General features: G+C 44.2%; 2 protein-coding genes and 1 long non-coding RNA gene across 4 annotated transcripts; 1 reads left to right on the top strand and 2 right to left on the bottom strand.

Annotated features, from left to right (window-relative positions):
- Window positions 1–457: 457 nt before the first annotated feature.
- Window positions 458–11,934, bottom strand: TIPRL (TOR signaling pathway regulator). Its single transcript, XM_074852236.1, has 7 exons — window positions 11,664–11,934; window positions 8,586–8,765; window positions 7,653–7,752; window positions 6,430–6,561; window positions 5,940–6,035; window positions 5,126–5,188; window positions 458–3,459 (listed from the first exon to the last, which is right to left on the bottom strand). The coding sequence occupies exons 1-7, from the start codon at window positions 11,762–11,764 to the stop codon at window positions 3,310–3,312; spliced, it is 822 nt and encodes a 273-aa protein (XP_074708337.1). The 5' UTR covers window positions 11,765–11,934; the 3' UTR covers window positions 458–3,309.
- A 1,542-nt stretch (window positions 11,935–13,476) lies between these two features.
- GPR161 (G protein-coupled receptor 161) lies at window positions 13,477–26,052 on the top strand. Of its 2 annotated transcripts, XM_074852209.1 has the most exons (9): window positions 13,477–13,562; window positions 14,188–14,276; window positions 14,919–14,952; window positions 15,056–15,162; window positions 15,260–15,671; window positions 16,199–16,923; window positions 18,427–18,531; window positions 21,254–21,373; window positions 23,319–26,052. In XM_074852209.1, the coding sequence occupies exons 5-9, from the start codon at window positions 15,304–15,306 to the stop codon at window positions 23,564–23,566; spliced, it is 1,566 nt and encodes a 521-aa protein (XP_074708310.1). In that variant the 5' UTR covers window positions 13,477–13,562; window positions 14,188–14,276; window positions 14,919–14,952; window positions 15,056–15,162; window positions 15,260–15,303; the 3' UTR covers window positions 23,567–26,052. The 2 variants fall into 2 exon arrangements, with proteins under 2 accessions (XP_074708310.1, XP_074708318.1); XM_074852217.1 differs by lacking the exons at window positions 13,477–13,562; window positions 14,919–14,952 and having other exon boundaries at window positions 13,947–14,276; window positions 15,077–15,162.
- On the bottom strand, window positions 21,888–26,106 carry LOC141935733 (uncharacterized). The gene is made up of 3 exons (XR_012626617.1): window positions 26,030–26,106; window positions 24,600–24,691; window positions 21,888–21,949 (listed from the first exon to the last, which is right to left on the bottom strand). It is a non-coding gene; the product is annotated as an uncharacterized LOC141935733 (long non-coding RNA).
- Between the last annotated feature and the right edge of the window lie 407 nt (window positions 26,107–26,513).

Genomic DNA, 26,513 nt, shown 5'->3' with positions numbered 1-26,513 from the left:
GGGGATTCCGGAAGGGCTGCCGAGCACCGATTACCGGCGCGGTAATTTAGAGGCTTGGTTTGGGATTTTAAGAGACAGCAAACACTCCCCCTTACCCCTGAGAGTCAGGCATTTCTTACCACCTGACAGCTAAGCTGTCCTAGTGTTTGCCAGACTTCAGAAAACAAGAGCCCACCCTCTCTGCCGGTTTTCCTTCTCTAGCTGTATCCTATCTCCTCCCACCACTTTGGACTCCATTACTTGGCAATAGTGAAGCTTACAGAAATAGAGATTTAATTTTCCTCCCACTAATGCAGCTCTTCCCCTGTTCTGAAAAAGTCCCACCTTATTTTCATAACTAGCCAGAGCGGCTGATGACAGGCAAAGGCACGCGGACACACCATCTTACTCGCATGTAACATTCAGCATCACAAATAGTTATTTCGGTTTATTTTGCTCAGATAAAAACAGAACTATAAAACGTTTGGTACATTTTATTTAGCGACATACAAGAAAGAATATAAACCGCCACATATTAAACTCGCCACAAAACAGCTGGAGAATCACCCCACTCCCCTCCCCCTAAAATTATGTGTCCAAAGTGGTACTTTTCTGTGGAAAATCTGTACCAGAGAGCTTGTGGTACACCAGTTTATGCTGCTGCTTCTTGATAATTTGTGTGGTATAAGAGAGTCACAAAGTGCTCCAAGTTTTAGTTTGTAGTAACTGCGACTTCCTAAACACGTTCTTGTGATTTCCCCAACATGTGTGTTCCACTTAAATGCACAGCACCCAAAACAGATGGATATCACATATCTATATAGTCAGGATTCAAGTCCATTCAAGACAACTGTATCAACGGGTCACAAATTCGTATGTATGATGGACAAGATAAAATACACAGAATAAGCTAAACATGCAGAGCATCCCTTTCAATGTTAGGTGTCCATTCGGTGGGGTCCCCCCCACTATACTTCAGCCCAATGGAGCATAATGTTAGCATCACTGACTAACCCAAATCACAATTTTAATTAACAAATGCCGATATAGTTTCCTTCACGCTAGCACTACATAAGCTCTCCTCTCAGTCACTACCAGTTTTAAAGTGTGTTTTTGTAAGCCTTTAAGGCATGTAAAATAATATATGCTCAGTGTAAAAGAAGTGCCACAATTTACTTCTACCAGAAAAATACCTCTTCACCCTCATTTGTTGTTCCCTTCCTTTTCGCCCTCTCCCCATATCCCTCTGTCACTGGAGCAGACCTAAATAATCCTGCTACCGAAAGAATTTTGATCACTTCCATGCTGCATTCATTTGCAGCCCCTTCTTCATCCTGAGACTAAAATCTTCAGGAAACAAGTGCAGGAAGATGAAAAAAAGCCAACAGAATGTAAGCCTCTAATGGCAAATATACAGGACCCCACCTCTCTTTCAAAGTGGCCATAAATTCACTCACCCAGATCATGTCTGGCTGATAATAATTCCTTTCAGAGACTGTTCGGTTTCAGTTTTCTTCACTCATTTTATCCTTATGGATCGTAAGATCTTTTGCAGTAATAATCCTTTCCAAAGGATTCCAAAGATAAGGCTGAAGGTGTATTAAGGAAAACAAATTCTAATCAATAACTTTTTACAAAATAATCCTCACAGACCCCAGTGAGGTAGGCGTGTATCAACTCTCATTTCTACATACAAGGAACTGAGGCACAGAGAAGTGACTTCCCTGTCCTTAGAGTAAATCAGTGACACAGGAAAACCTGCAGTTAGTTCCTGCCTTTTGACCTTATAATCAATTCATTAGACCAGGCTGCCTCAAAAGTGAAACAAAGTCTGTTGTTTGTTTTTATTAAGAAAACAGTCACTTCGATGGCAGTAGACTTTTTTCTAAAAACCCCAGGGTCTTCGCTAAGTGAAAACCATTTCTCAAAAGACCTGGTTAGGTACCACCTTTTGAGATGGGTTGTTTCTATTAAGCCATGCAGTATAGAGTATGAAGATTTTTAAACAAAAACTCCAAGAAATTAGAACGTGTATGCATTCCTATCTGCCATCACCTTAAACCACAAGGCCTGCTTTTCACTACAGTCATTTGCTTCTTGCACTTCACTGATTGTGAGCAGGAAACTTAGACAAGTCTGTTTAGCTCCCCCATTCTTAGGACAAACCATTAACATAATTTGGGATTTTCAAAAGCAATACAAATACTGAAAGTTTAAGCTACAAAGTGTTGAGTTAAAACCATGACTATACACGTGATCACGCTTCTATTAATATCAGAATGTAAAGAATTGTAAAAATAAACCCAAACGATGTATCTGGAATACATGTTAGCATCCTTTTATGGCTATATAGGATCTTGGTTCTCAAACTGCGAATACCAGCAGAGGGAGCAGAGACTAAACACCCCTCTCTTCCCCAGCTTCAAGCTACTCTGCAATGTAGCAGTTTGACTGTCAGGGCAGCATAACCATCACACGTGGGCACCATCCGGTACGTCCAACAGAAGGTCAGGACAGTACAAAGCGTTTCCAATACAGTACAGGACTGTAGCAGCACACAGACCCCAAGCAATAGTCTCCAGAACTGCCTAGAGAAATCGGGCTGGCATCAGATTCAACTAGCATTTGTGAACAGACTTACAAGCATGTGTGTCTCAACCTCCAGCTTTTCTCCTGCTCTGGAGTTAATGCCGCAGAAACAAGGTAATTTTACCTTTATATAGTGTCAAACGAATGTGGGTTTTTTTCTCCTTAAACCTATCTTCAGATGAAATTAATATTCTTAAGTTAGAGTCTGGATCAGAAACTCCAAAATGTAACTTAGTTGATTATCAGCTCACAGTAGGGGAAGCCAAGAAAAATGTGTAGTTTAGGACCAACAGCTCAAAATAAATGAAGAGGAAATTTTTTTTTTTTTTTTACTGTGGATGATTTCTCAATAAAATCATGCCAATTTCATGACTCCAGTAGCCTCTTAGCATCTGAAGCAGCAATAACAAAATCTTCACAGAAGTGTTTATGGTGGAGGGTCCAGGCAATACTCCTGCCTAACTGGTGAACTAAACAGAACCCAGACTCTTAATCATGAGAGTCTTTCTCCAGTGCCATTGAAAACTATAACTCACCACGAGTCTATCATTAACTCCAGATACAGGTTAAAAAAATAAACAAAAAACACCATTAGCAAAACCTGCTTGAAATGTTTTCTCTCAGGGCTACAGAAAAATTAGCCAAATTCTTTTATTCCACTTGTAGTGAAACCTCCCCCCATGGCAATGGTTACGTGATCACATTATCTCCAGTCTACTTCAAGTCCATATAAAGTCACATTTATTTAGACTTAACACACATGGTTTCCAGTGACGCTTCTGGTTTAGGCTCCAGCTTCTCTGGGAATTCTAGTTTTTCACAGATTGTCTCCTTTATGGGTAGATACTGAGAGATCTCGTTAGGTTCCGTGAACAGGGAAGGTGGAACGTGCTAAGAAGCAAAAATTTTACATTAAACAAGTGAATGAAAGGAGGGGGGGGGGGGGGGGGGGGGGGAGTTTTTCCAAACCCAAACTTTTACAGTCAATTAATCTATAATTTCTCTGATTTAAACACCTAAAGTCAGGTATGATTATTAAAATTGATCTTGTAACTCTAAATGTACATACAGTCTTTTACTCCTTGTGTGGATCAATAGGCTAAGGAAAGGTATCAATGTCTTTAAGCAGCAGATCATAAGAGCACAAGAAAGCCAGACACATTCATGAACAGCTACAATATTTTAAAAAAATGTATTTATCATTTGAATGTAACAAACAGTCTTTTTGAGGTTCTAGCTCTAGATGAGACTAGGAGAGCCACAAGGGATCCCATGCTTAATGTCTTCCAGCCATTGCAGTATATTCACTGGAGCTGCTCAGATTTAGCTACTGATAACTGATATACCTCGATATGTGTCTTAGTTTTATGAAGTCCACCTCAGATATTTATATGAAATACTAAAACTCATTATATTTTAATTTCATATTTGAAGAAATTAGGTGGTTTCATTAAGTTAATCAGTATCTTTCTCTGGAGATTCCTGTAGACAACTTCATCACATACAAGACATTTGATGAAAAAACCCAAACAATACATATTAAGCAAACCACCTTCAAACTTTCTAACAACATTCTTTAAGAAGTGGATCCAGAGCTATTCAAATGCGACCTGTATTTTGGCTACCCCTAACACGCAAGGAATCATACTGCTGTTTCAATTATTTCAAACCTAAGTGAAGCAGGAATCTTTTTTGCTTTACCTACGCAAGCTGATCTAGGGAACTGAAAAGCCATATGCACCTCCTCTCTAACACGACAGGCAGCAAAAATTATTTAACAGCGTAGATGATAATTTTTAAACATGAGGTGAAGTAAAACCTCGATCGCTGATTTGCATTTCAAAACCCACGAAACTATCAAAAAGCTCATGTCTGGATTCAGTCTTGTTTATAGGGATCACATATTGTTAAGAAATGACACAGTGCCCCTTTCCTCAAAAAGAAAAGAATTTTGCAAAAATATTCCTTCAGAAGGTTAGTAACATATCATTCACTTTTTACAGGTGAAGTAAAAACAAGGGAGAAGGAAAGTAACAGTAACACCCAAGATCAGGTGCTGGGTGAAGAATAAAAATCAACAGCTGCAACTCCAAGTGTGCCACAAATTATTCTGAGCCATTACCAGAGTTTTAAGGTGGGCTATTAAACTTATCTGAGAAAAACTGAATGAGTCAAACAGATTTTAACCCTTAATACTACTTGCAAGCATACAACCAGCCCTGAAATTTAGCATCATGGGACATGGACTACCTGATTTTGTGCTGCACAGTTCTATCAAAAAAAAAAAAAAAAAAAAAAATCAATCTTGTTAACCCAAAAGTAGAAAAAGTAACCCAACCCCTTATCTTGTCATGTGATCTGAGCATTTACAAACACAAATCTGCCCTTAAATCACCAAAATAAATGTTGCATAAGCAGAAAGGTTTTTGCTCTGTATCAATTCTAAGCCTAACAAAGAATGACTTATTGACCCAGTATTTTCTATGTTGACCATAAAGCAATTTTAAAAAGCAGAGAGAAGAAAAAAAAAAAACACACATTCAAAAAAATGCAGTACCTTTAAACTTGATATTTTGCTTTCTCTGGATGTATATTCTCGCAACATGTAGGACTTATCAGCCTAATGAGAAAAAAAATGGCAAAAATTAAGACAGAATTATCATCTAGTATCAGTGCAAAATGAACATTTTAAATGCATTGAATTTAGTAAGCATTTGAATTTGGCTGACCACAGATTTTCACCTGGGAGCAGAAACTTACGTTCAAATTCACAAAGACAAAGATGTTCTTTTTCCCAAAAAATCACCTTTCTGCATGCATGCATGAAAAAAAAATAAATTCTATGACTGAATATGCTTGTTAATCTTTACTCAGCTAGAACCCCACCATCAGTACAAACACAGCTAGACAGAATAAGCAAACCAAAACTGTTATGTTCTGTATTATTTATGAGATACTAGAACTCAATGTAGTATGGACAGTTATTTGCAAGTTAAAACTTGCAGTCATATATCAGACAAGCCAAAAAGCATTTACTGAGATGAGGATAAGAATAATATCACACCATTTACTGTTGCCTGTTTTTCCTCTTGTAGTTCCTCTCCAACCTGCGTCTGTCAAATATATTTAAATGATGACTTCACGTGAGGGGTAGCCTCCTCTGCTCATATAATACCTAGCCCCATGGCATCCAGCACTTGCTGCTACTTCAGCACCACCACAATGACAAATTACACTTGAAAGTTCAGTTCAGGTAACCTCTATGCCCCCAAAATCAGTATCAAATTACAGGAATATCAGCAGGTCTTCTCTGAAAATAACATGGCAAGGGAGCATCAGTAGAATATTCATGATGGCGAATAAGGGTTTACCTCATGATGAAGCCTTGTATCGTTCATCCTGATAAGTACCCCATCGACCCGCAAGAAAAACCTCAGTAGCACAAAAAAACTGGAAGGCATAACTCTCTGCAAAAATAAAGATGTTCCATTCAGCATATTACAAAGTTTTGCTTTAAGTATGCACTTATCTACATCAGATATTCACAACAAAAGATAGTATGAGGAGCTTTCAGTAGTAAAATCAAAATTTGGGCCGTTGATACGCTACAGCTATCAGTGGACAGCAGGGCAGACCTCTCAAAAGATTCTTAGGCAGGATGCAGAAAGAAGGAAAAGATTGGTGCCTGAAGCAACTGACAGAAAGACGTCAAGACAACATAGTTTCCAGTAGGATTGTATTTCTAAGAGCGAGGATAAAGAACTTTGCATTTTAAACTTTAATTCCCAGAAGGAACATGCAAGAAGTGACTGCATTTTGAATACATTAGCCAACTGAGACACCAAGCCTCTCAGTACTCACTATTTTTACACTCAAACTTGACACTCCGTGATCGTGAAGTTCATCTTCAAACAGAAGTACTTCTTCAAAAAACATAATTTGTTCCCTGGCTTTCAATTTCTCTGTATTTATGTGTTCTGTTGTAGGAACAACCTAAAGAAAAAGATTAAGAAGAGTTAGCACATTAATTTGTTGCCAAGCTACACACAGTTTGTCCTGAGCTTTTAAATCCCACAATTGCTAGTTTTAGAAAGCAAAAAGCTTTCAGGGCACTAAGCTTAAAACATCCTGAATTTCTAAGGGAAAAAGTTGAAATTAAAACCTAAGCTTCCAAGAGAAAACATCAATCAATGCAAAAACCAAGAGTTGAAAACTCTGAATAAACTTCCCCCTGGGTGCAGCCTCAGTCGAGTTTCATCTGCAAACAATTCTCTCATTTTCTGTATTCCAAAACGTTTGAAGATGCCTTGTGTTTAACATATAAATGGGAAGCTGTGGGTTATAAACAGGATTCCATGCCTTTAGTATCTCTAGCCCACTACAAGCCCTGAACAGGATTCTGATAAAGCCTTTCCATGGAAATCAAGCACCTCTATGTTTTCCACCTCATGGTCTCCATATACACTCATACACTTCTGCTGCCTAACGACTACGGGCCAACAAGACATCGATTATTTCTATGCTGCACTTTTAATCCAAGTGATCTATAACTAACGCAATCCTACTGAATTAATAGATTATCTGCTTAGCAGCAAGCAGTCTGTACACAGTGAAGAGAAGCTGGGAACTTCAGTCTTATAGTAAATAAAGACAAGGGAGGGCCTGTGAGTTTAAATGAGGAGTTACTGTTGCAGAAAAACATAAAGCCATTGAAAGCAGTCAGATCTACATATCTGCTGAGACAAATGGGCAAGCAACAGAGTAAAGATACTAGAGAATTACACAGTTGATAGTTCTGCTGTGTGTGAGGATCTCAGAGGGGCACCTAGCAAGTGCTGAAGATTCCCATGAATCTTACTCACTAAGTCCTCACTAAGGGACACAACAGCAGCCTTTTATATAATCCTAAAACGCCTTTAAAAACCACAACAGTTATTAAAATAAGCCATGATTTGAAGATAACATGCTGAGACACGAAAAGCCCAAATGATACCTTGAAGTCAGAAACTATGAAGCAAAAAAAAGGTGTTTGTGTTTGACTGAAACAATATGCAATCAGCATTTAACAAGGAGAAAATGGTTACCTTTAAGGTTGCAGCATCTCCCAGCAATGTTCCTTTGTAGTCTGTTGTGTAAGTCCAATCATACGGCTTTACAACTTCCTTGGTGTGCTCAGTCTCACTCCTGAAGTGAGAAACAGTAATTTGTAGTAATTCTTAAAAAATTATAACCTCACATAACATTATGTATTACAATTCCCACACTCTTCCGAGAAAACCAGCAGCACTGTCTGTGCTGCAATGATGATGTCAAGACTTAATCATACAGTATTGCTTTTTTCACATCATCTGTTTCTATAATAACTTAGAAAACCATTATGAGAATTCCTGTGCTAACACTATGACAGTCCTATGAGTCAAAATAAAGATTTTAGTTCAATGTTGTTGAAAAATTTGTATTTCAAGATCATTTTTTCTTTAAGTAGGCAGAAAGCAATCTGCTGATAATACACCGCAATCATTAACACTGCTATTTGCCTTAGTTTTCATGACAGCTTCGATTTCTGTCTGTGCTTTATTTCTAGGTGCTCTGCAACTAATTTGGTACATACTAAGCAGTACAGTTAGTTCTCATGCATGGTAACTGTTCTGTTATATTCCTAAGGCTAAGGGTTTGAGTATGTACAGCATTTTGCACTTTCAAACACCACACAGCACAATCTTGTAACACTCAAGGCCCTATGAGTTTGAGTAAACAGAAACAACATTAAGCCATGTTAAACTTGTAGTTTATTTTAAGAAATCCAAGACACAACTGAAAAATGTAGTTGACCCAGTTTAACAGCTAGGATGAGCGTGGCAAAAAAAAGCCAAGTGACTTCTGTGAGCACACACTGTATCCATGGTAAAACCAAACACAACATGTTCTTCAGGAGTTCAGTCTGTTTTTTTAACTACTTTGTAACAGTGTCACATACAACACACCAGTACTTGCCCACTGGTGATAAAATACTGTACCTGCTCTCTTGCCACTCCTCTGCACAAGCCACTTTGATCATACCTTGACAATTATTGACACATTTTAAAGCATCTGTTGCATTGAACTCAATTCCAAAACCACGATCATGCTGTATTCTTAGGATATTATCTCCAAACATCATCTCTGGCAGGGAAGGCATGTGTAATTCATCAGCCAATCTGCACAGAAAAATAAAAGTCCCATGAAGAGAGATCCCTCAGCTATAGTTCAGTGAAAACTGGCCTTGTTTTGATATAAGTATTCTTTAGACCATGGTAATTTAGAAGACACATCATCAATATGTTCTGCAAAACTTTGTTGTTTTCCCAGTTTAATCACCTGACGCGAATTGCAGAGTCACTGATCCAAAGTCACTTTTCCACCACAAAAGTATTCCTAACACATTCCTTCTCCATCAGGCTCATACAGAAGGCTGATATGTGAGAAATAAGAAAAAAACAAACAAACTCTCATAAGCAAGAAGTAGCAGCTTTCAACCTGTTGTAGCAAATCCCTGGATGGTCCATGAACTACTTCAGCAGGTGCCAGAAAGAAGTTTTAGGAAGGAGCACTCATTGTCAGCAAGTTTAGATTCACTTCACAATGGTCCATACCTCCAAATTCTACAAAAAGGGGCTGAGAACAACCCTGGCAGAGCATGTGAGAAGCACAGAAGACACTACCTGTGCTCTAGTACTTTCCCAAGCTGGTAGAGAACACATACCAGTATTTGCAACCTTAAGTATGAAAGCCACAGCCACAACTGAACAAAGTACTGCAGGAATCAAGTAAGCATGACCCCTGCAGAAAATCTCAAAATATCCCATTTCACATTTTGGTTTACATCAGTCTTTACACTTATTTATACGTATGTAGATATATACATACACTATATATAAAAACACACACATGTAACACCACTTTATATACATATGGACCTTATTATCAAAAGGCTTCACATATTTCCTTTCCCCCCTACCACTACCTGCTTTACTTATCAAGATTAAAAAGAAATATATGACATCTGGGGAGAAGAAAACTATAGGAAATATACTAATTCTACGGAGGGGAGGGAAAAAAAAAAAAAGTGTCCCAAGCACAACTTTCACATTGATAATAAGACATTCCTGAACAAAAGTGGTTATTTCCGTAGCCCTGCATACCAAAGAACAGTATGCTAACCAAACTGAACCAGAAATAGAAAATTCATACGTCTAGAGAGCAAGATCCTATGTCTTTCCCAAAGGAGGCAGAATAATGTTATGAACCTTTCCATTTCATCAAGTGTAGGCTCCTTGACCTGCAAAGGCCAACTCCAGCATAGTTGGCTATGGCACATTTAATCCTTCACCTTTCCACAGAGGTTGCTGAGAGATTTTTGTGATATACATTTGCCAGAAATAAAACCCCGACAGATCCTACTGATGTTCCCCAAGCAATAAAAAAAAGCAAAATGCCATGAGAAATACGTTATAAAAGGAAGCTGAGTAAAAGTTCTGCAACTGCATAGTTCCTGACTCTTCAAATTTGAAGTGGAAGAATTGTTTTGGGTATCTCATGCTAGGTACCAAGACCTACAGTTAAATGGCTGATTTTGGACTTCTCTTCCCTACCCTGCAAAATCCTCCGTGTTCTTTCAAGCTTATGTTGTGGCTCTTGCAACTTTACTTTTTAGCCTTTTTCAACACATTCTGAAAAACCATATGTCCCTCAAAAACATCTAAACAGATAAAGGTAACTTCTGAAAATTAAGAGGTGACTATTTAAAAATAGCTACAGTTAAAGAAACTGAATAGATCAGAAGATGAGTACAGCAGGCAATTTGGCTTCTAGACTGGCAGTTCAAGCCTCTCTCGTGTTCACAGACAACGAAGAGAGTTAACAACCTCCTGATCTTAAGAACAAAAATTTTTAAGAGGTAGCATCCTACAAAGTAAGTCTTCACAAACACCCCATAAAAATCGGACACTCTAATAACAGCCCTCCTTCTGCAGGACACAGGTACAGCTTAGTTGGATGTTGAATCCTCATTACAGAAAAATGACTGTATCACAGGATTCAAGTTTTCTTACCTGTAATTGCAAAAACTGAAGGACCATTAGTCAGAAGCAGTTTGAGAAGATTATTTTAGGCATTGAAGATAGGATAAAGACGGAGGAAGGCACATAGTTTTTACCTGGTTTAAGGCAGATATCTATTTTTTAAAAAAAAATCAGTATTATGCTGTTATGTTAAAAAAAATAACGTTTATATAGTTTACTGTAAAAAAAAAGTGTAGCCTCTCAAGACATGGGATTTTATGAAACAAATTAGCCTCAGAAAAGTTAAAAGCAACACGAATGAAGATATTTTAACATGACTAACAAAGTTTCCACGTATGTATTCCAGAAACAGAAACCAAGAAGTATCTGTCAAATCTGACCGCCACCAAGGTCAGCTATGGCACTACACAGCTGAGCTGTTCAGTTCCACATTAGCAAATCTGACTTAAGAACTTGATGCTGACACAGGAGCATTTTCTCCAACAGTGTGGCAGCAGGAGAAATTACTACTACAAGGAGAGAGCAAATGATAAATTTTTAATGAAAACCTCTATCTTAAAATAACTGTTACCACGAAATGGCTTATGAGAGTCTGTGGACCACATTTAAAAGAACTTTAATCGCCATTAAAAAGTAATTAAGAAAAACAGACTTCTAATTAGCAGGCTTCAGTTCACAGAGGTCCAGACCTCCAAAACCATTAGCAACCATTAAAACCAGAATTCTGGAAACCATCTGTAACACAAATCATCCCAGTTTCTCAAGCCAAAGAGGCGAGCTTACCCTCCCACAAGTAGTGAGGGAACAAACCACCTCACCCCCTAGCTAGAAGGCTAAACAGCGTCTCTCCACCCAGGGAACGTTATTAATTCCTTGCTCAAGGCGACAAGGCGCCCCGAGCCCCCCGCTGTCAGGGAGTGAGGCCCCAGCCCCGCGGAGGCTCCTCCCCGCACCCCAGCCCCAGAGCGCCCTGGGGCGGGTCAGCGACCCGCAGAGATCACCCCCCACGCCCCCCCCGGCCCACACCCGCCTCACCTCTCGGCCTGCGCCGACTTCATGATGTGGGTCCGGGCGGCGCTCAGCTTCCACGGCCCGAAGGTGAAGTCCCGCCGGCTGCTCTGGAAAACGGGGTGCATGGCGAAGGCGAGGGGGGAGGCCCCGCCGAGGAGGAGAAGGCGAGAGGGGCCGGAAGGGGCGGCGGAGCCTAGCCTAGCCTGCCCTGCCCTGCCCTGCCCTGCCCCACCCCGCCCGGCGTCGCCTCCCCGCCGCAGCCCCTGCTCCCCTGACGGCAGCAGCGCCGGAACCGCCACCTGCGGAGCTTCCGCTTCCGGGGGCGCCCCTGCGCGCGCAGACCGGAAATCGGGCGGTGGCCGCCGGAAGTGACGTATGGAGGGCGGGGGTGGGTGGTGCTGCCGCCCGGGAGGTGCCGGCGGTGCGGCTGGATGGCGGCGGGCTCCGGGAGCTGTCATGCTGCGCGGGGAGAGGGCGGGGGGTGCCTCTGCCTGGCGGCGCTGCGCTCACCCGAGCCCCCGCTCCCGGGGAACTGGGCTGCAGCGGCCGGCGCAGAACGCGCGGGTGCCCGGGGGCGGTCGCGCCTCTAGCCGCATCCCCGCTGGCGTCTCGCCCGGCCCGAGGGCGGCCCCGCCCGGGGTGCAAGCGCAGAGCTCGCCGGGCCGCGACGGTCATGGGGAGCTCTAAGCCCGGATGGTCCAGGGCCGGTCTCCCTGGCCGTGCTCAAAGGTTCTGCAGGTGTCACCCAGTGCCAGCACACACCTTAACGCTGTTTTAGATGTGACACGTGTGGGTGCATCCATCCGTGGGGACACTCCTGTGTTGGTTGGGTATCTTTTGCTGTCCAAAGATGGTTTTCTAAAAATGTCAAAATGTGATGGCATGGTAAGCTTGAAATCCTGTAGAAAAGCATTAGTCGAACGGATTGAGTGTGACACATGATTTACTACTCCAGCACTAATGGCTGGGTGCTCCGGACGCTTCTGCATCATCCAAAGGACAAACTTCCGCAGAACTTCCCGAGCACGGGGGCACAACCCGCCGTCCGGCTCTGTTGGACGGGCCACGGCACCGGGGCAACCTGAGACAGCAGCCACCGGAACGTGCCGCCTGTGTCGGGAAAACTCACGTTTCCTCCAAACCACGGAGCAACCAAAACACAGCAAAGCTCAAGTCGGAGCAGTCGTCCCCTGCGCTCGAGGGACTTGCCAGGACATGGGGAAGCTGAGAGTTGGGGATGCACGAGCACGGCATTTAATCATCATTCACCCTTTATACGATGCTCGCCTGTGCCTTGTTTTGAGGTGATGGGGGGAAGAGCTCCCAGAGCCTGCTCTGTGTTATTTTTAATAACATTTCGGGGTCTAGGAAATCTAGCAATTAGCATCTGCCCCGCTCTGCGACTGACTGCCGGGGCAAGCCACCTCACCTGATTCGGTGCAAAACAGATGTCCCCGCTTTGGGTTGGATTCCTGCCTTTTCAGGGAAGGAGCGCTGCGAGGAGCCCCGCGGCCCCGGGGAGTGGCGGCTGCGCCTCGGGGCGGGCCCGCGGGGTGGGTGCGGTGCCCCCCTTCAGCCGGGGCACGGCAGGACTCTCCCCGCGGCGGCAGAGCGGAGCGGCCCGGCCGGGGAAGAAGCCCCCCCTGGCCGGGACGGGGGTGTCCGGGAGGCTCCCCACAGGCCGAGACCGGGGAGGGGACCCCGCCCGCCCGGGGGGGGGCGGCCGCACAGAAAATGGCGGGCGGCGAGGCCGGGGAGGGGGCGCGGCGGGATGAGGCGGTGGGGCGGGGGCAGGGGCATGGCCGTGGCGGGGGAGGGTCGGGCCGCGGCTCGGGGCCTCTCTGCCGGCGGCGGCGGCGGCTGTGGGGGGTCCGGGGCGCTGTAACCCGAAACCCCTCAGTGTGGCGGCGGCGGCGGCGGGCGGTGAGTGCGCTGCCGGCGGTGGCCGGGGGTGGGGGGCGGGGGACGACACAGCGGGAGCAGCGGCGGCGGGACCCGGGAGGGTGAGGGATGTGAGGGATGCGGGGGGCGGAGGACCCTGCCCCCGCCCTTTGTTCGCTGCCGGAGGGAGCGCGGGGGCAAAATGGCGACCCCCTCCCTCCCTCCCTCCAGTAGCTCTAATTCGACACTGCTGGCTTTGTGTGTGCCGGCACGCCTCGATGGGATGGGATGGGATGGGATGGGATGGGATGGGATGGGATGGGATGGGATGGGATGCTCCCCCCGCCCCGGGCTGCCCTGCCGTGCCCACCTCCCGGAGGCCTTGTCCCGCCGCGGGGGGCAGCGGGGCCGTGAGGGGACGGGGAGCAGCGGATGGCCCGGGCGCCGCTGCTGTAGGGAGCGGCCGCAGCCCCTCGGGCTGCACCAGTCCAAAACCTGCACCAGTCCAAAAAGTCTTGGAAAGGCTCACGGAGGTGGTGCAGGCGTGTTGAGAAACAAACTTGAGGGGAAACACTTTTGCAAACAGTCGGCAGACAGCTTCGCTACAGAAGAGCCAAGTTATGTTTCACCAAGCATGGCCCAGTAATGGCTTTAATTATGCTCTTAGGAAAGCACAGATAAAAATGGAAAAAACACAGCTCTCCAGCCTGACGTTTCAGCCTAAGGCCACAGCAGCCGAGCAGACGAAGCGTTTCTGTGAGTAGTCCCGGCCGTTTGGGAGCCGTGGGTGGGCACAGCCACAGAGTTAGCTGATAGAACTTTCCCCAAGTTCCCAGTTTCCACAAAATGTTAATCTATAATTGGTAGACTCTTTAGTTTTCTGGTTTGCGTATTTGCACTTTTTGGTGGTGTTTTTTCTTCAGTATGCTGGCCTGCAGATGGGTGAAGGATTGAATGAAGTAGGTAGGAGTGCCTGTCGCAGTCAGCAGGGAGAAGGCTGCCGAGAAATTGGGAGAAATACCGAGGTTTCACAAAACAAAAACATTTCTGTAGGGTGGACTTTGGCTTAATGCACAAACCTCATGTACAGAAAGCCAGTTCCCCCAGTCCTTTGGTATTGGCAATAAAATAGCTGTAGCTAAGGTCATGAACATGGAGAAGCGATGTTGAGAAAGGATGTGCAATGATCCCCGAGTCTTTGAATGTTGCTTAGTGACTCTTAAGAAAGAGACAGCAGAGTATGACTGGCCAGGCGTCTGCAGACCACCAGTAAATGCTGCATAGGCAGAATACAAGGTAACAATCAGGATAAATAGGCAGATTTTTTTTTTCAAAAAGTGACTTTATTAAAATGAGAGAAACAGGACTGATAGTGACATTCCTGGTGTTTCTTCACAGCCTAAATGAAGGGACTGAGTGAGATGCACAGCTGGTAAGTATGGCTTAGAAACAAGTAAGATCCTTAGAAAATTTTAAAGTAAAATGTGCTAATTTTCTTCCTTGTTTCCCCCCCTCCACCTCTTTTTGTCTTTCAGACAGTTTCTTCCCTGTTCTAGGCTTGGCTCTGTCATTGACCTCTTTGGTGTACCCACAGGCCTGCCCCCTCGTTTTCCCATCTAAAATGGTTTCCTGCATCCTACAGGTAAATTTTAATTCACGCAGGCAAAAGGGCCTCCAGTCTTTGGAGAGAGTTTGAAGAAATCTTGCCTGAATGTTTCTGAGCGTTGTTCTGCTTCTAGCTGCTCAGCATGTCTTGGCTGCTCCAACTCTGCACGCTCTGACCATGAGCAGCAATTCCTCCCTCAGCAGCGTGAAGGGCCTGAGGAACCTCACCACGCATGAAGATGGGGCAGTCAGAGTAACGGAGTCCATCGCTATCATCGTCATTGCTATTTTCATCTGTTTGGGCAACCTGGTGATTGTGGTCACGCTCTATCGGAAGTCTTACCTTCTCACGTTGAGCAACAAATTTGTGTTCAGCCTGACCCTCTCCAACTTTCTACTCTCCGTACTGGTGCTGCCTTTTGTCGTCACCAGCTCCATCAGGCGGGAATGGATCTTCGGAGTCGTTTGGTGCAATTTCTCAGCCCTGCTGTACATGCTGATCAGCTCAGCCAGCATGCTTACTCTCGGACTCATAGCTATAGACCGGTAAGCAGCTCTTTCTAGTGAATCGTAACGAATTGCCTCGTCGTTCCCTAGAGCGACTCGTTGGCTGTTCATAGAGTTGAGAAGCACTGCAGTGAATAACGTTGCGTACCGTTGTAGTGTCTTTTTTGCTCTAGCCCCTTGTGAAATGTTGATACAGAACAGAAGAAAGTGATGTCATCAGTAAAGCACAATGCAGACAGGCATCTAGAGTTTTCTAAAGCTATTGATGGTATGATAACATACTACTTGAGAAACAAGAGGCAGTCACTTTAAGGTCCATATTATACCCTAAACATGCACTCACACGTAGGAACAGATTTCATAGCTGCATGTGTGCCTTCAGCCAAGTTTTGCAATCTTGACTACAACGATATGTATTTTTACATGTAATTTTTATAAACAGGGTCCCTGAGCCTGCTTCGAGGTTTGGAGGAAAGAGAACTAGATACCAACATCGTTAAAATATGGGGGTTTTTTATTGTGCATCTTTTGTGCTCCTGTTGACTCCTTCTTTTCTTGTCCACCAGGTACTATGCTGTCCTGTACCCAATGGTTTACCCAATGAAGATAACAGGCAACAGAGCAGTGGTAGCTCTTGTGTATGTGTGGCTACATTCCCTCATTGGCTGCCTCCCTCCCCTTTTTGGCTGGTCATCCTTGGAGTTTGACCAGTTCAAGTGGATGTGTGTGGCGGCCTGGCATAAAGAGGCTGGCTACACTGCCTTTTGGCAGATCTGGTGCGCGTTGCTGCCTTTCGTGGTCATGATGATCTGCTACGGATTCATATTCCGCGTGGCAAGGATTAAGGCCCGCAAAATCCACTGTGGTAGCGTCATCATCGTGGAGGAGGACTCCCAGAGGAATGGGAGGAAGAACTCCAGCACCTCCACGTCCTCTTCTGGCAGCCGAAGGAACGCTTTCCAAGGGGTTGTCTACTCAGCCAACCAGTGCAAAGCTTTCATCACCATCTTGGTTGTCATCGGTGCTTTCGTGATTACGTGGGGGCCTTACATGGTAGTAATTACATCAGAGGCACTTTGGGGAAAAAACAGTATTTCCCCTGCCTTGGAGACATTAGCTACGTGGTTGTCCTTTTCCAGTGCCATTTGCCATCCACTAATTTATGGACTGTGGAACAAGACAGTGCGCAAGGAACTACTAGGAATGTGCTTTGGGGATCGGTATTACCGCGAGTCCTTCGTTCAGCGCCATAGGACATCCAGGTTATTCAGCATTTCCAATAGGATCACAGGTAAGACGCACGGCTGCAAAAGGCACTCTTCCTTAACGCCTGTAAGAGCAAGGCTTAACGTCTGCGTGTGCTTGGCATGTTTCAGGGCTCTGGAAACAAAGTGGGATGTTTCTGGAGGTTTCAGCAGTCTTTTGTTCAGGTTATCACGGACACTTGAAAGGAGAAATTTTTTTGGCGGGAGTTAACCTCCTCCTACTCTAGTAAAATTTTCTCTGCTGGAGAAGACATAGTGATGAGGTTAAAAATAATTAATTTTCTTCTCATTCAAGCATTTCCTTTCATCTGCCTACTATTTTGTGTTACTCAGATTTCAGCACTACCAGTAGTACATTTTGCAGCACTTTGATTCATGGCTTTATGCTACAACTCCTTGAGATCCACTAAAGTTAAACTGGTGTTTCTAGTGCTGTAAATTCAGTTTTTAGGCTTAACGGTTATGAAGAAACTATCATAAAGTAAAACTATGTAAAAGAGTAAAACTATTTGTCACCCCAAGTTGCAGGCTGAGAGCCTCAGTTGCCCAGAGTTTGTTTTTTTTAAAGTAGCAATGCAACGAAATTCTGATTTTTTTTTTTTTTGATCATTTTCCTGGTCCTGTTCAGAAGCTTCCAGAAATGGGGTCCCTTAGGACTTTTTGTGCAGAGGCAGGAACTGAAGCTAGTTAATTGGGAAGGAAGATCTAAAATGCAGAAAGAAGGGGAGAGTAGCAAGGCATCCATTATCTTTTCTGCAACCTGGGATCACTGGGAGAGAACCCATCTAAATGAGAGTTCTGCAGCTGCAGCCACATCACAAGCTGCTGGAGCTTTGGCAAATCTGTGTCCAGGAGATGCTATGGATGAATTGGGAACTGAGGTGGGAGGGAGAAGACAGGAAAGTTCTTTCTCTTCACAAGCGATAAGAAGCTGAGAGCTTCAAATTTATCAGGTGTATTAGCTCGAGGTTGATAGGGAGAGGAAAAAAAAACCCACCACAACCAAACCCACGATGAATCTTGAGTGTGATCCAAAGACAGCATCTTTGTAAGAATTCTAGAATCTCCTCCCTTCTTGCTTGGGGGATTTGAAAGAAGCCAGGCATCACAGTGCCCCAGCCTTGCTCATGAACTTCCTGCCACGCTAACGGCCAGTCACAGCTGCTGGTGGCTACCAGGTTTGTCTCTGTCTAGAAGGTGTCTGGCAAATATCGCCATCTCTCTGAGTGCACGTGCTCCCTGTGCAGCCTGGCTGGCTGATAAAACACATGCAATTGCAAAAAGAGTGGGAGGGAGATGGTGCAGGTAGAAAGGAGACTTGCCACATGGCAGGACTCCCAAGGATACCTGAAAGCTGCTGACTGAATTTCTAAGAGGGGAAGTCCAGACGCTGTGCACCCTGGATCAGCAAAGTGAATTTTGTATGTAGAATAATAAACAAGGCAGTAGAGTGGGTATTACTGGAAGAGCTTTTTACTATTGCAGACCCTTTAAACATTCATTGTGTAACAAGAACAAAACTCTTGCAGATCTGGGACTGTCTCCTCATCTCACTGCCCTCATGGCAGGTGGGCGGCCGTTAGGAAACAGCAGCAGCACAGGAGACACAGGTTTCAGCTGCTCACAGGATTCAGGTAACTAAAAGTCTCTTGCTCTCTTTTCTTGGGCAGAAGATTGCACTTGTAACTTGGCAGAACTCTCTGGGATAGTCTGTATTTATGCACACAGATGTCTCTTGGTGGATGGATGACACGAAGCATCTGGTCCAACCGTTATAACAAAACTGCTGCAGTTGCTTTTTTCCTTCCTTGCTCTCAATATATTTACTTGCAAAATACTGTTTAAGGAATGATGATCCTCCCTTCATAATGTGTTCTGGGAACAGGACTTGCTGCTTTTGTGCCCTTCTCCTTTAGTTTCTGTTGTTCTTCAGGCACTTTCCCTGTATCTGCAAGGAACAGAGCAACCAAGTGCTGTGGAGAATGTGCTTCTCTGTTTCCCGGTTTGTAAGAGACCTTGTCTTGTTCATCCTGCAGTACAAACATAAACACTTAGGATGGTTTCATCGCTAATTCAACAGTAATTGCATCACTACTAAAGACCTCTCAGTTGAAGGTGGTTTGGAAAAGGGGGAAAGAGTTCTGCCACTAATTTTCTATCCAGTACTGCAGCTAGATTTTTCTGGCAGTTAATTCAGCTACCACTCCTTAACTGCACTAGTTATTTTAAAGAGTATTTCTGCTCTTGAGACAGCAGAGGGTGATCTTCTAACGATTGCTTGGTGTTAGAGGTTTGTTTCTTACTTTGTTAAAGGAAGTCTGTGGAGCTAAGATTTATTTTGGTAGTTGTTTTACGCTGGTAGTTTTATGCCTGTTGTGGGTATTCTGCAGTTGTATGTGATAAAGGAGAATAGCATCCTGCTAAACCAGCCTCAGTTAAGAGGAGGTTGTGTTATCTTTTGAGGTATGGTACGGAGCAGTTTAAACAAGCGAACAAGCTAAATACACAGTGAATGCTGTTAGAGATGCCACTGTTATGGAGGGGGTACAGTCCGTAGCCTGGGAATGGATGTACCCTGATCCCCTGTGAAATACTGTTTCACTGGATGCCTTTACTCTGAGGAACTAAAGAGCAGAAAGAAGCCTTAGTCCCTTGTCAGTGCTGCCTGCTGCAGTACACGATCCCGTGGCCTGCAATGCAGCTGTGTCTTTATCTGCCCTGGTAAACAGAAGCTGGGCTTTTCATGTCGTGAAAAACAGGTGAAGTAGTAGGAGATGAAAAAAATCAAGTGTTGCCAGCTGTACACAAAATATGAAGTGAGATCTGAGTCCCAATTGCTGGGAATGCTGCCTTAAGATCAATTATTCCAAGGACAAAGATCCACCCTGTAAGAATAAGAGGCTAGTCCCTTTACCAGCCTTACTTGAAAAAAATGCACTAAAATTCTGCTCCATGGAACAAAGTATCTCTTTCTTCCTAGTGCAACCCTTCCATTGCATACTGTGTTTCTGAAGAGGATCCGGTACCCTTGGAGATTAGTAGGAGTGTGCTCAGTAGACAGCCTCAAACCCAGCTGGTCCACAGAACAGCGCAGAAAGTGGTTAGCTTTTTTGGGACTGTGTAGTAGGGCAGCAGCTTGTTCTCTCTTGTGTGCTGGAGGGAGACATATGACATAACGCATGAGTTTCGCCTTAAAAAGTTTATCACTTTGCTATATCACAATGAATTGTCAGCAAAGACTAGACCTATGGAGCAGTATGTTGTCTAGAGGTACGTCCCCAGTGATGTCTTTCACTTCCTGTAAAATGGGCGCTGGAACAGCTCCTTATTGCAAAAAGAATAAATTTGGGGATCAAAAGCAGCCAAGTGGGTGAAGAGGAATGTGAAGCCACCGTCTGGAGGAGTTCTGAAACCTGTGAAGGCTCTTTGTCCCAGGCCTGTTGTCCCATCACAGGAGTAAATGGGCTGATAGTAAAGTGTCACACATCGAATGTGTGCAAGCTGTGTCCTCCGACAGCAGCTTCCCTGAGGGCTGCTCACTCCACACTGTCCTAGCATCTCCCCGAAGCGCTTGATCCGCTTCTCCCTTACACAGCAGAGAGACCAGCACTGCAGGGGAGGTCTGGTCTAGGCTGCAGTCTTGCCCTGTGTCTGAAAGCATTGCAGAGATGCCGAGATGAATTTCCTCGTGCTTGTAAACGCTATTTTATATTGGGAAGGTGCAAAGCAAGTGCAGGGAGGTGAAATAAAAAAAATAATTCCTGGACTGGATGAAAGACTCATCAGACAAAAATCATTCTCAACCAGCAAGGGAATTTTCCCCATTAAAATACACTTCAAGAAAGACAAAATAGGTTATTAGAGACAAACTAAATTGAACAGAAAATTCTCCAGTTCAGATTTCCATCCAGGTCTGATTACAAACATGACATTTGGCAGCTATGGTCTGCCTCTGGGGTAGCCATTGTTAGCCTCTTGTCTTCACCAGGAAATGGGGGGAGTTGCCCTCAACTTTACCCTTTATTTACCGAAGGTAGGGTTTCACCTTTGTCTGCTGTCCTCTTGACATTATAAGCTCTGCAGCTGAGCGTTTCAGAGCTGCTTGAGGTTTTAGATGGCTAATGAGAAAAGATTTCCGAATGCTCTGAATGAAAACTCTGACCTCATTCTTTTTTTTTTTTTAGTGTTTATTTCGATTAAAAATTAGTGTTTAATTCAAGCTGAAATTTAACTCATAAAAGCTGGGTTTAGACAACTTTTGCAGAAACTGCTATAGACTGAAAAGTTTTTGCCACCACTTAAATATTGTATCCCAGTGTTACTCTGTCGTTCTTGAGAACTCTTGCTTTGTTTCAGGAACAGATGCAATGCTTCTTGAAGATTATAGCTCAGATGGCCCTCATGCCCCACACTGCATCTGTCCTCCTCGAAGGAGGAGTTCAGTGACATTTGAAGATGAAGTGGAGCAAATTAAAGGTGGGTTTAGGTGTTAAGTATGGAAATGCTCAGAACCAACTATACTGCCTGTTCAGGAAGCCTCCCAGGACCTTCAGAATTGCCTTAAAACATATCTGAGCACTGTTCATGTTGACAGACCTGACCATGTGAGTACAACAGCAAGTAAGGTCAGGTCTTTCCTCCAGTTCTCAATTAGCGGCAGACAAGGACAAGAGTTAGAAGCTGGGATTCCCTGCACACATACCATTTATGTTGCACAGCAGTATCCTCTCTGCATCTCCACTCATCTGGTGGCTGTTGTAGTCTGGTTTGTGTTTCTCAGGGAATACATTTTCTTGCCCACGTACTTTAATTGCATTATCCCGCTGTTTCTCATTTGCTGCCTCGTCTCAACTTTGTCGTTCACAGACTTGAAATTCTTCCATTTACAGACTTCAATGGTCTGAATATAATTTCATTCTGTTTCACTTACTTTTTTTTACTTTACTTACTTTACTGAGTATGTTTGTCAGCACATATGGGTGAAAATAGATGAACAACTTTTTTTCAGTCAACTCACTTGATTCTGTGCTAGCAAAGTGTTGCTGTGATAATCTGTAAAATATGGCAAAGTTAGTTTAAGCTGATAGTTAAATAATAGGACTAGAAGACTTGATAATAACAACTGAATTTACCAAACAGTAAATGATTGCGGACAGTACAAAACTGAGCAGAATGCATTTTAGAATCAAGTAATAATAAAACTCGACTGATTTCTATGATTCTGAAATAATGAGAAGACTCTTTCTGTGGAATTTTATCTTGAAACGTCTTGGCAAAATTCATATTTGCCCTCTTCCCAGCATGAGGTGATTATTTCCTTGGACAAATACTTTACCATACGTTTCCCATTATCTTTCTGAGTGATTATGTAGGGGCAAGCATCTAATTTCTTGTGCAGCAGAGTGAAAGATGCAAAAGTTCCCCACAGGTTTAGCAATTCTCCCTGGTATGTCTCTGGGTTTGCAGGATCTCTGAGACTCTGAATTATTTCAGTAGCCTCACTGAAGAATTACATTTAGGACAAACACCTGTGTTGCTCAACATGGTGGGTAGAGAGCTATACAGAAGCTACAAAAGCAACTACATCAACACTGAAGAGAAGGTGTCTCCAAGGTAATAAAAGGTTAGGAAGAAGTACACTATTGTCTGCAACTGCAGTCTCCAACCTCTCCTGGCATGGAGAGCTCTACAGCTTCCCCACTGGGAGTAGAGGTGGGTCCCACAGTGTGGCTGGAACAATTTTAAGCCTAAGGACAACAGACTGATGATTTTAATCACTATTTGGAAAAAGCCGTTGGGATTTGGGGACTGCATAAACACAACATCTGATGTTTGGGCTTAAAACATAGTATAAAATAGCTCTTAAACTGTCATGTCAATGAAGTGTGAGATCTTAGTCCAAATGCACTTGAGAATCGCTGTAAGTCATGCTTACAGCAGAGGAAGTACAAATTGAGGGTTCTGTTCCTGTCTTCTGCATGAATTCTTGCCTGATGCCAGACAATTCCCATTGTCCCTAATCCTGGACTCCAGGTAGTAAGCAGAAATCAGGCTGTTGACTTCAGTTGGGTACAAATTCAGACCAATAAAATCCTGCGTGCGCAGGTTCAGATTCAGAAAATCATTCAAGATACACTTAATTCAAAGTTAAATGTGTATAAGCACTTTGCTTCATCAGATCTTTTTTTTTTTCCCCCACTTGAATTGGAGGTAATCTTTCTCTGCTTGACCTGTCGAGGTCACTCTGAAGCTTTGTGTTCATAGAATGGTTTAGGAACCCTTGGTAAATGCGCTCTGTAGGGTAGTTATTTTGCAGAGGGCATGATCATACCTTTACAAAACACTGGCCTTCCAGCAGCTGCGCAGCCATGCTGATCAATTCTTTGTTTTCTCATATGTTGCTTTTTTTTTTTTTCCCCAGAAGCTGCAAAGAATTCTGTTCTTCATGTAAAAGCCGAAGTCCATAAATCTCTGGACAGTTACGCATCCAGTTTAGCAAAAGCTATTGAAGCTGATGTGAAAATCAGCTTGTTTGGGGAAGATGCTTTACCAGGAGCTCTGTTCCCTGTGCGGACTCTGCCAGGAGGCAGTGTGAACACACGGCGTGGTATCAGGCCCCACGCTGGCCAAAGACTGAAGTTGCAGAGCATCGATGAAGGGAATATTTGACAGGAGCACTGGAGTAAGAGAGCAGAATGAAACCACTAAGCGGGATCTGCGACAGCTGTTAGTGCTTCAACAGAACCAGGATACCTTGTCGGGGTATTTTCAGTGTTTTTTCAACACTTGAAAACCAGGAGAATTCTGGTACTTACATCAACATTTTACAGCAGTATTTGGTTACTGTTTAGGGTGCTATTGACTCTTTTGTGCCATGTCTTAAATCTACCACACAGTGCATAGGAATGTAGGGTTTGGTTTCCCTGACCAGATCATTAGTCTGTTGGATCTTGGGTCCGTTATTGGCCAAAGCCGATACAGGAATGAAAAAGGAAAAGTATGTGCAGTGTTTAATTCATTATTGCATTGATCCTTTTCTGACCACCAGGATACTCCGTTTATACTTGATAGCTGGAGTGCTCTGATAGGAGCTCGTGCAGTGGATACTACGTACAGCCTTACTGTCACAGACTCCCAAATGAGGAGCGTGGACTTGACTAAGGGCAAAACCTGAACTTTTCGGAGAGCTCATGCCAATTATGATCCTACTTACCCTTGCTAGCAGGTATTTCTGGCTGTTTGGCCATCAGAATGCTAGATCTGCAAGTGGATTGTGCATTGCTCCTGCATTATGAGACACCAGCTTCTCTAGATGTAGTGTGTGGGAGCAGACCTGTGCTGGAAATATCGCAAAGATGCTATTGGAGGAAATCATCAATGCAGAGTTCTTAAGTTTGTCTGAGAACTTCACCTCCCTGGTTTTGCTTTTGCTAAAAGGACACTCTATGGCTGTGGTAAGCTTGACAGAATATAAGTAAGGTATTACCACTTCATATTCAGGATTCATCTTTTCTAGAGTGAAAAGTTCTGTAAGTTGGTTTTTGTTTTTTGTTTTTTTTAAATCATGAGGGAATGTAGTATTTAAGCTATAGTTACCTCAGTGCATATATTTCTTGGAGTACTAACTCATTAATCTCTAAAATAAGAACATTTGGCACTTACATTGCACTTTGCTTGTTCTTAAGCACTGTACAGACATTACCTTGTTAGGCCTTTCTGAGCGGGTTGGTCAGCCCTGCTTGCCAAAGAAGGGGGGGAGCTCGGCAACAGTCAAGCTTCTGACAGTGAAATGAGCTGCAAAGGTGGAAAGGTTTGTTACAAAAAGAGAGATGAGGTAGATCATACAAGCGTGCCCGGCTTGAGGAACCTTGCAGTGCCTTCCCGGGCTGGTGCCTTCCTTCCTTTGTGGGGGTTACAGCCCTGCCTTACTGCTTATCTCAAAGAGAGGGAGACGTAAGTGAATAGGGTAATTCCTTGGGGGTGGGTGTCAGTAGCCAATGGACTTCAGGACCAAGGATTTTCATTGTTTACTCTGTGTCTGCTCGCCCGTGCCTCCACCTTTCCCCAGAAGTGGTTTGTACGAGTTTTTGCCGCAGATTGTTTGGAAATCAGGGGCAGGGTGTTTCCATCTGGGCAAAAATTGGGTGTACACTTGTTAAATTATGACTGTGTGCGACTCAGAGGCACAGAAGCAAACCGTTTTTGAGGCAGAGCCTCAGTCCAGTACTGTATTTAGACATCCTATTTGTGTTCCCAACTCAGAAATACAGTTCAGCACAAGCTTATGTCCATCTCTGGACAAAGCAGCTTGACTTTATGAACTAGCCTGAATCCCATTACATTCCCATGTAAGATATAACTGCATGCTTAAAATTCAGTACATGGTTTGCTGATTAAGAACAGGCTGTTAAAGCAAGAACGCTTAAGCACCAGCAAGATGGCTCTTTGTATAACACAGGAATGAAACAACTAATAATAGTGAGGCCCTCGCTGCTGTATTTTTTGCTTCTGGTGTGTTAGATAAATTGGCACCTGTGGGCACTCACTGAAAAATAATTAAAAATCCCAGTATTTGCCAGCAAATGCCCTGCACTGAGGTCATTATTGCTATCATTACACCGTTGCTCATGGTACTCAGCACTCCTTAAGGTATACACTTGCCTCAGCTGACTCGAAGTGTTTTATCTGCATGCCTTTTATTGCGTATTCCAGCTCCAAAACCAGCTGAGCAAAGTTGTTGCTGGATGTGAAAAGGGCACACGTGAGTATGAATGCATTGTGGTGGGGTTGGTGCTAGCTGAAAACGGTGTATATTGAGGAGGAAAAATTCCAAGGCACGTGTGAAAGCACAAAATTGTTAATATTGTGTAAAAAGCACGTTTTTCACACAGGTACTGAGCCAAATTCAGCCTTCAGGCGGGTCGGGGCGTCGCACCAGTTTACACCATGATTTGGCTGTCAGTGTTAACTTCACTAATCTGTTATTTAGTGTAAATGTTGTTAATGTTTTTGTACACGCGTTATAACCTTTCCATAATTCTGTTATTACCAGAGTCAGTATCTCACTTGAATTGTCATTAACAAAAGCAGTAATTAAGAAATGCACACGTTTTGTAAAATTGTATTTCCCACCTTAAATGCAAAAGGAAAAAACAGCTTCTACTGGTCCGTGCAGTTTGTTTCCACTGCTGTTATTTCGACTGAAATTTATTTTACAAGATTTCAGTTTTAGAAGTATATTGAACGTCATGGATGAACCTGGCGAAGCCCCGGGCCGCTGCCCAGGGCGCGGCTGTACCGGGAGCCGCGGCTGCCGCCGCTGGGTGCTCAGCGGCCGCGCCTCCCCGCGCTCCATCGGCCCGGCGGCGCTCGGGCAGGTAAAAACCAACTCCAAAGGGCCTTTAGGTGCTGCCCGGGCCGACGCAGCGACCCCGAGCGCCGCGGGGAGGCGGCGCGGAGCGGCCCGGCGCTGCGGCTGCGGCGGAGGCCACGCCCCCTCCCGGGGCCGTCCGCCCCTCGGCCCCGCCCTCTCGTGCGTGCGCCCGCCAATGGTAGCGCGTCTTTCTCTTCCCGCCCTTTCCGCCGGAACTGCCCTGTGCGGAGCTGGGGGCGGGGA

The sequence above is a fragment of the Strix uralensis genome, chromosome 2 (assembly GCF_047716275.1).
Source record: "Strix uralensis isolate ZFMK-TIS-50842 chromosome 2, bStrUra1, whole genome shotgun sequence".
Lineage (NCBI taxonomy): Eukaryota > Metazoa > Chordata > Aves > Strigiformes > Strigidae > Strix > Strix uralensis.
Note: the sequence above shows the minus strand (reverse complement) of the source record. Positions and strands in the feature narration are given on the sequence as shown.

Excerpts from the sequence above, each read along its gene's own strand:
- TIPRL (XM_074852236.1), bottom strand. The coding sequence starts at position 11,764 with ATGCACCCCGTTTTCCAGAGCAGCCGGCGGGACTTCACCTTCGGGCCG. Across the intron at positions 6,562-7,652 it reads GAGATGCTGCAACCTTAAAG|GTTGTTCCTACAACAGAACA; the intron begins GTAACCATTTTC and ends CTTTTTCTTTAG. Across the intron at positions 6,036-6,429 it reads CAAGTTTGAGTGTAAAAATA|AGAGTTATGCCTTCCAGTTT; the intron begins GTGAGTACTGAG and ends TTATTTTTGCAG.
- GPR161 (XM_074852209.1), top strand. The coding sequence starts at position 15,304 with ATGAGCAGCAATTCCTCCCTCAGCAGCGTGAAGGGCCTGAGGAACCTC. Across the intron at positions 15,672-16,198 it reads GGACTCATAGCTATAGACCG|GTACTATGCTGTCCTGTACC; the intron begins GTAAGCAGCTCT and ends CTTGTCCACCAG. Across the intron at positions 18,532-21,253 it reads CAGCTGCTCACAGGATTCAG|GAACAGATGCAATGCTTCTT; the intron begins GTAACTAAAAGT and ends GCTTTGTTTCAG.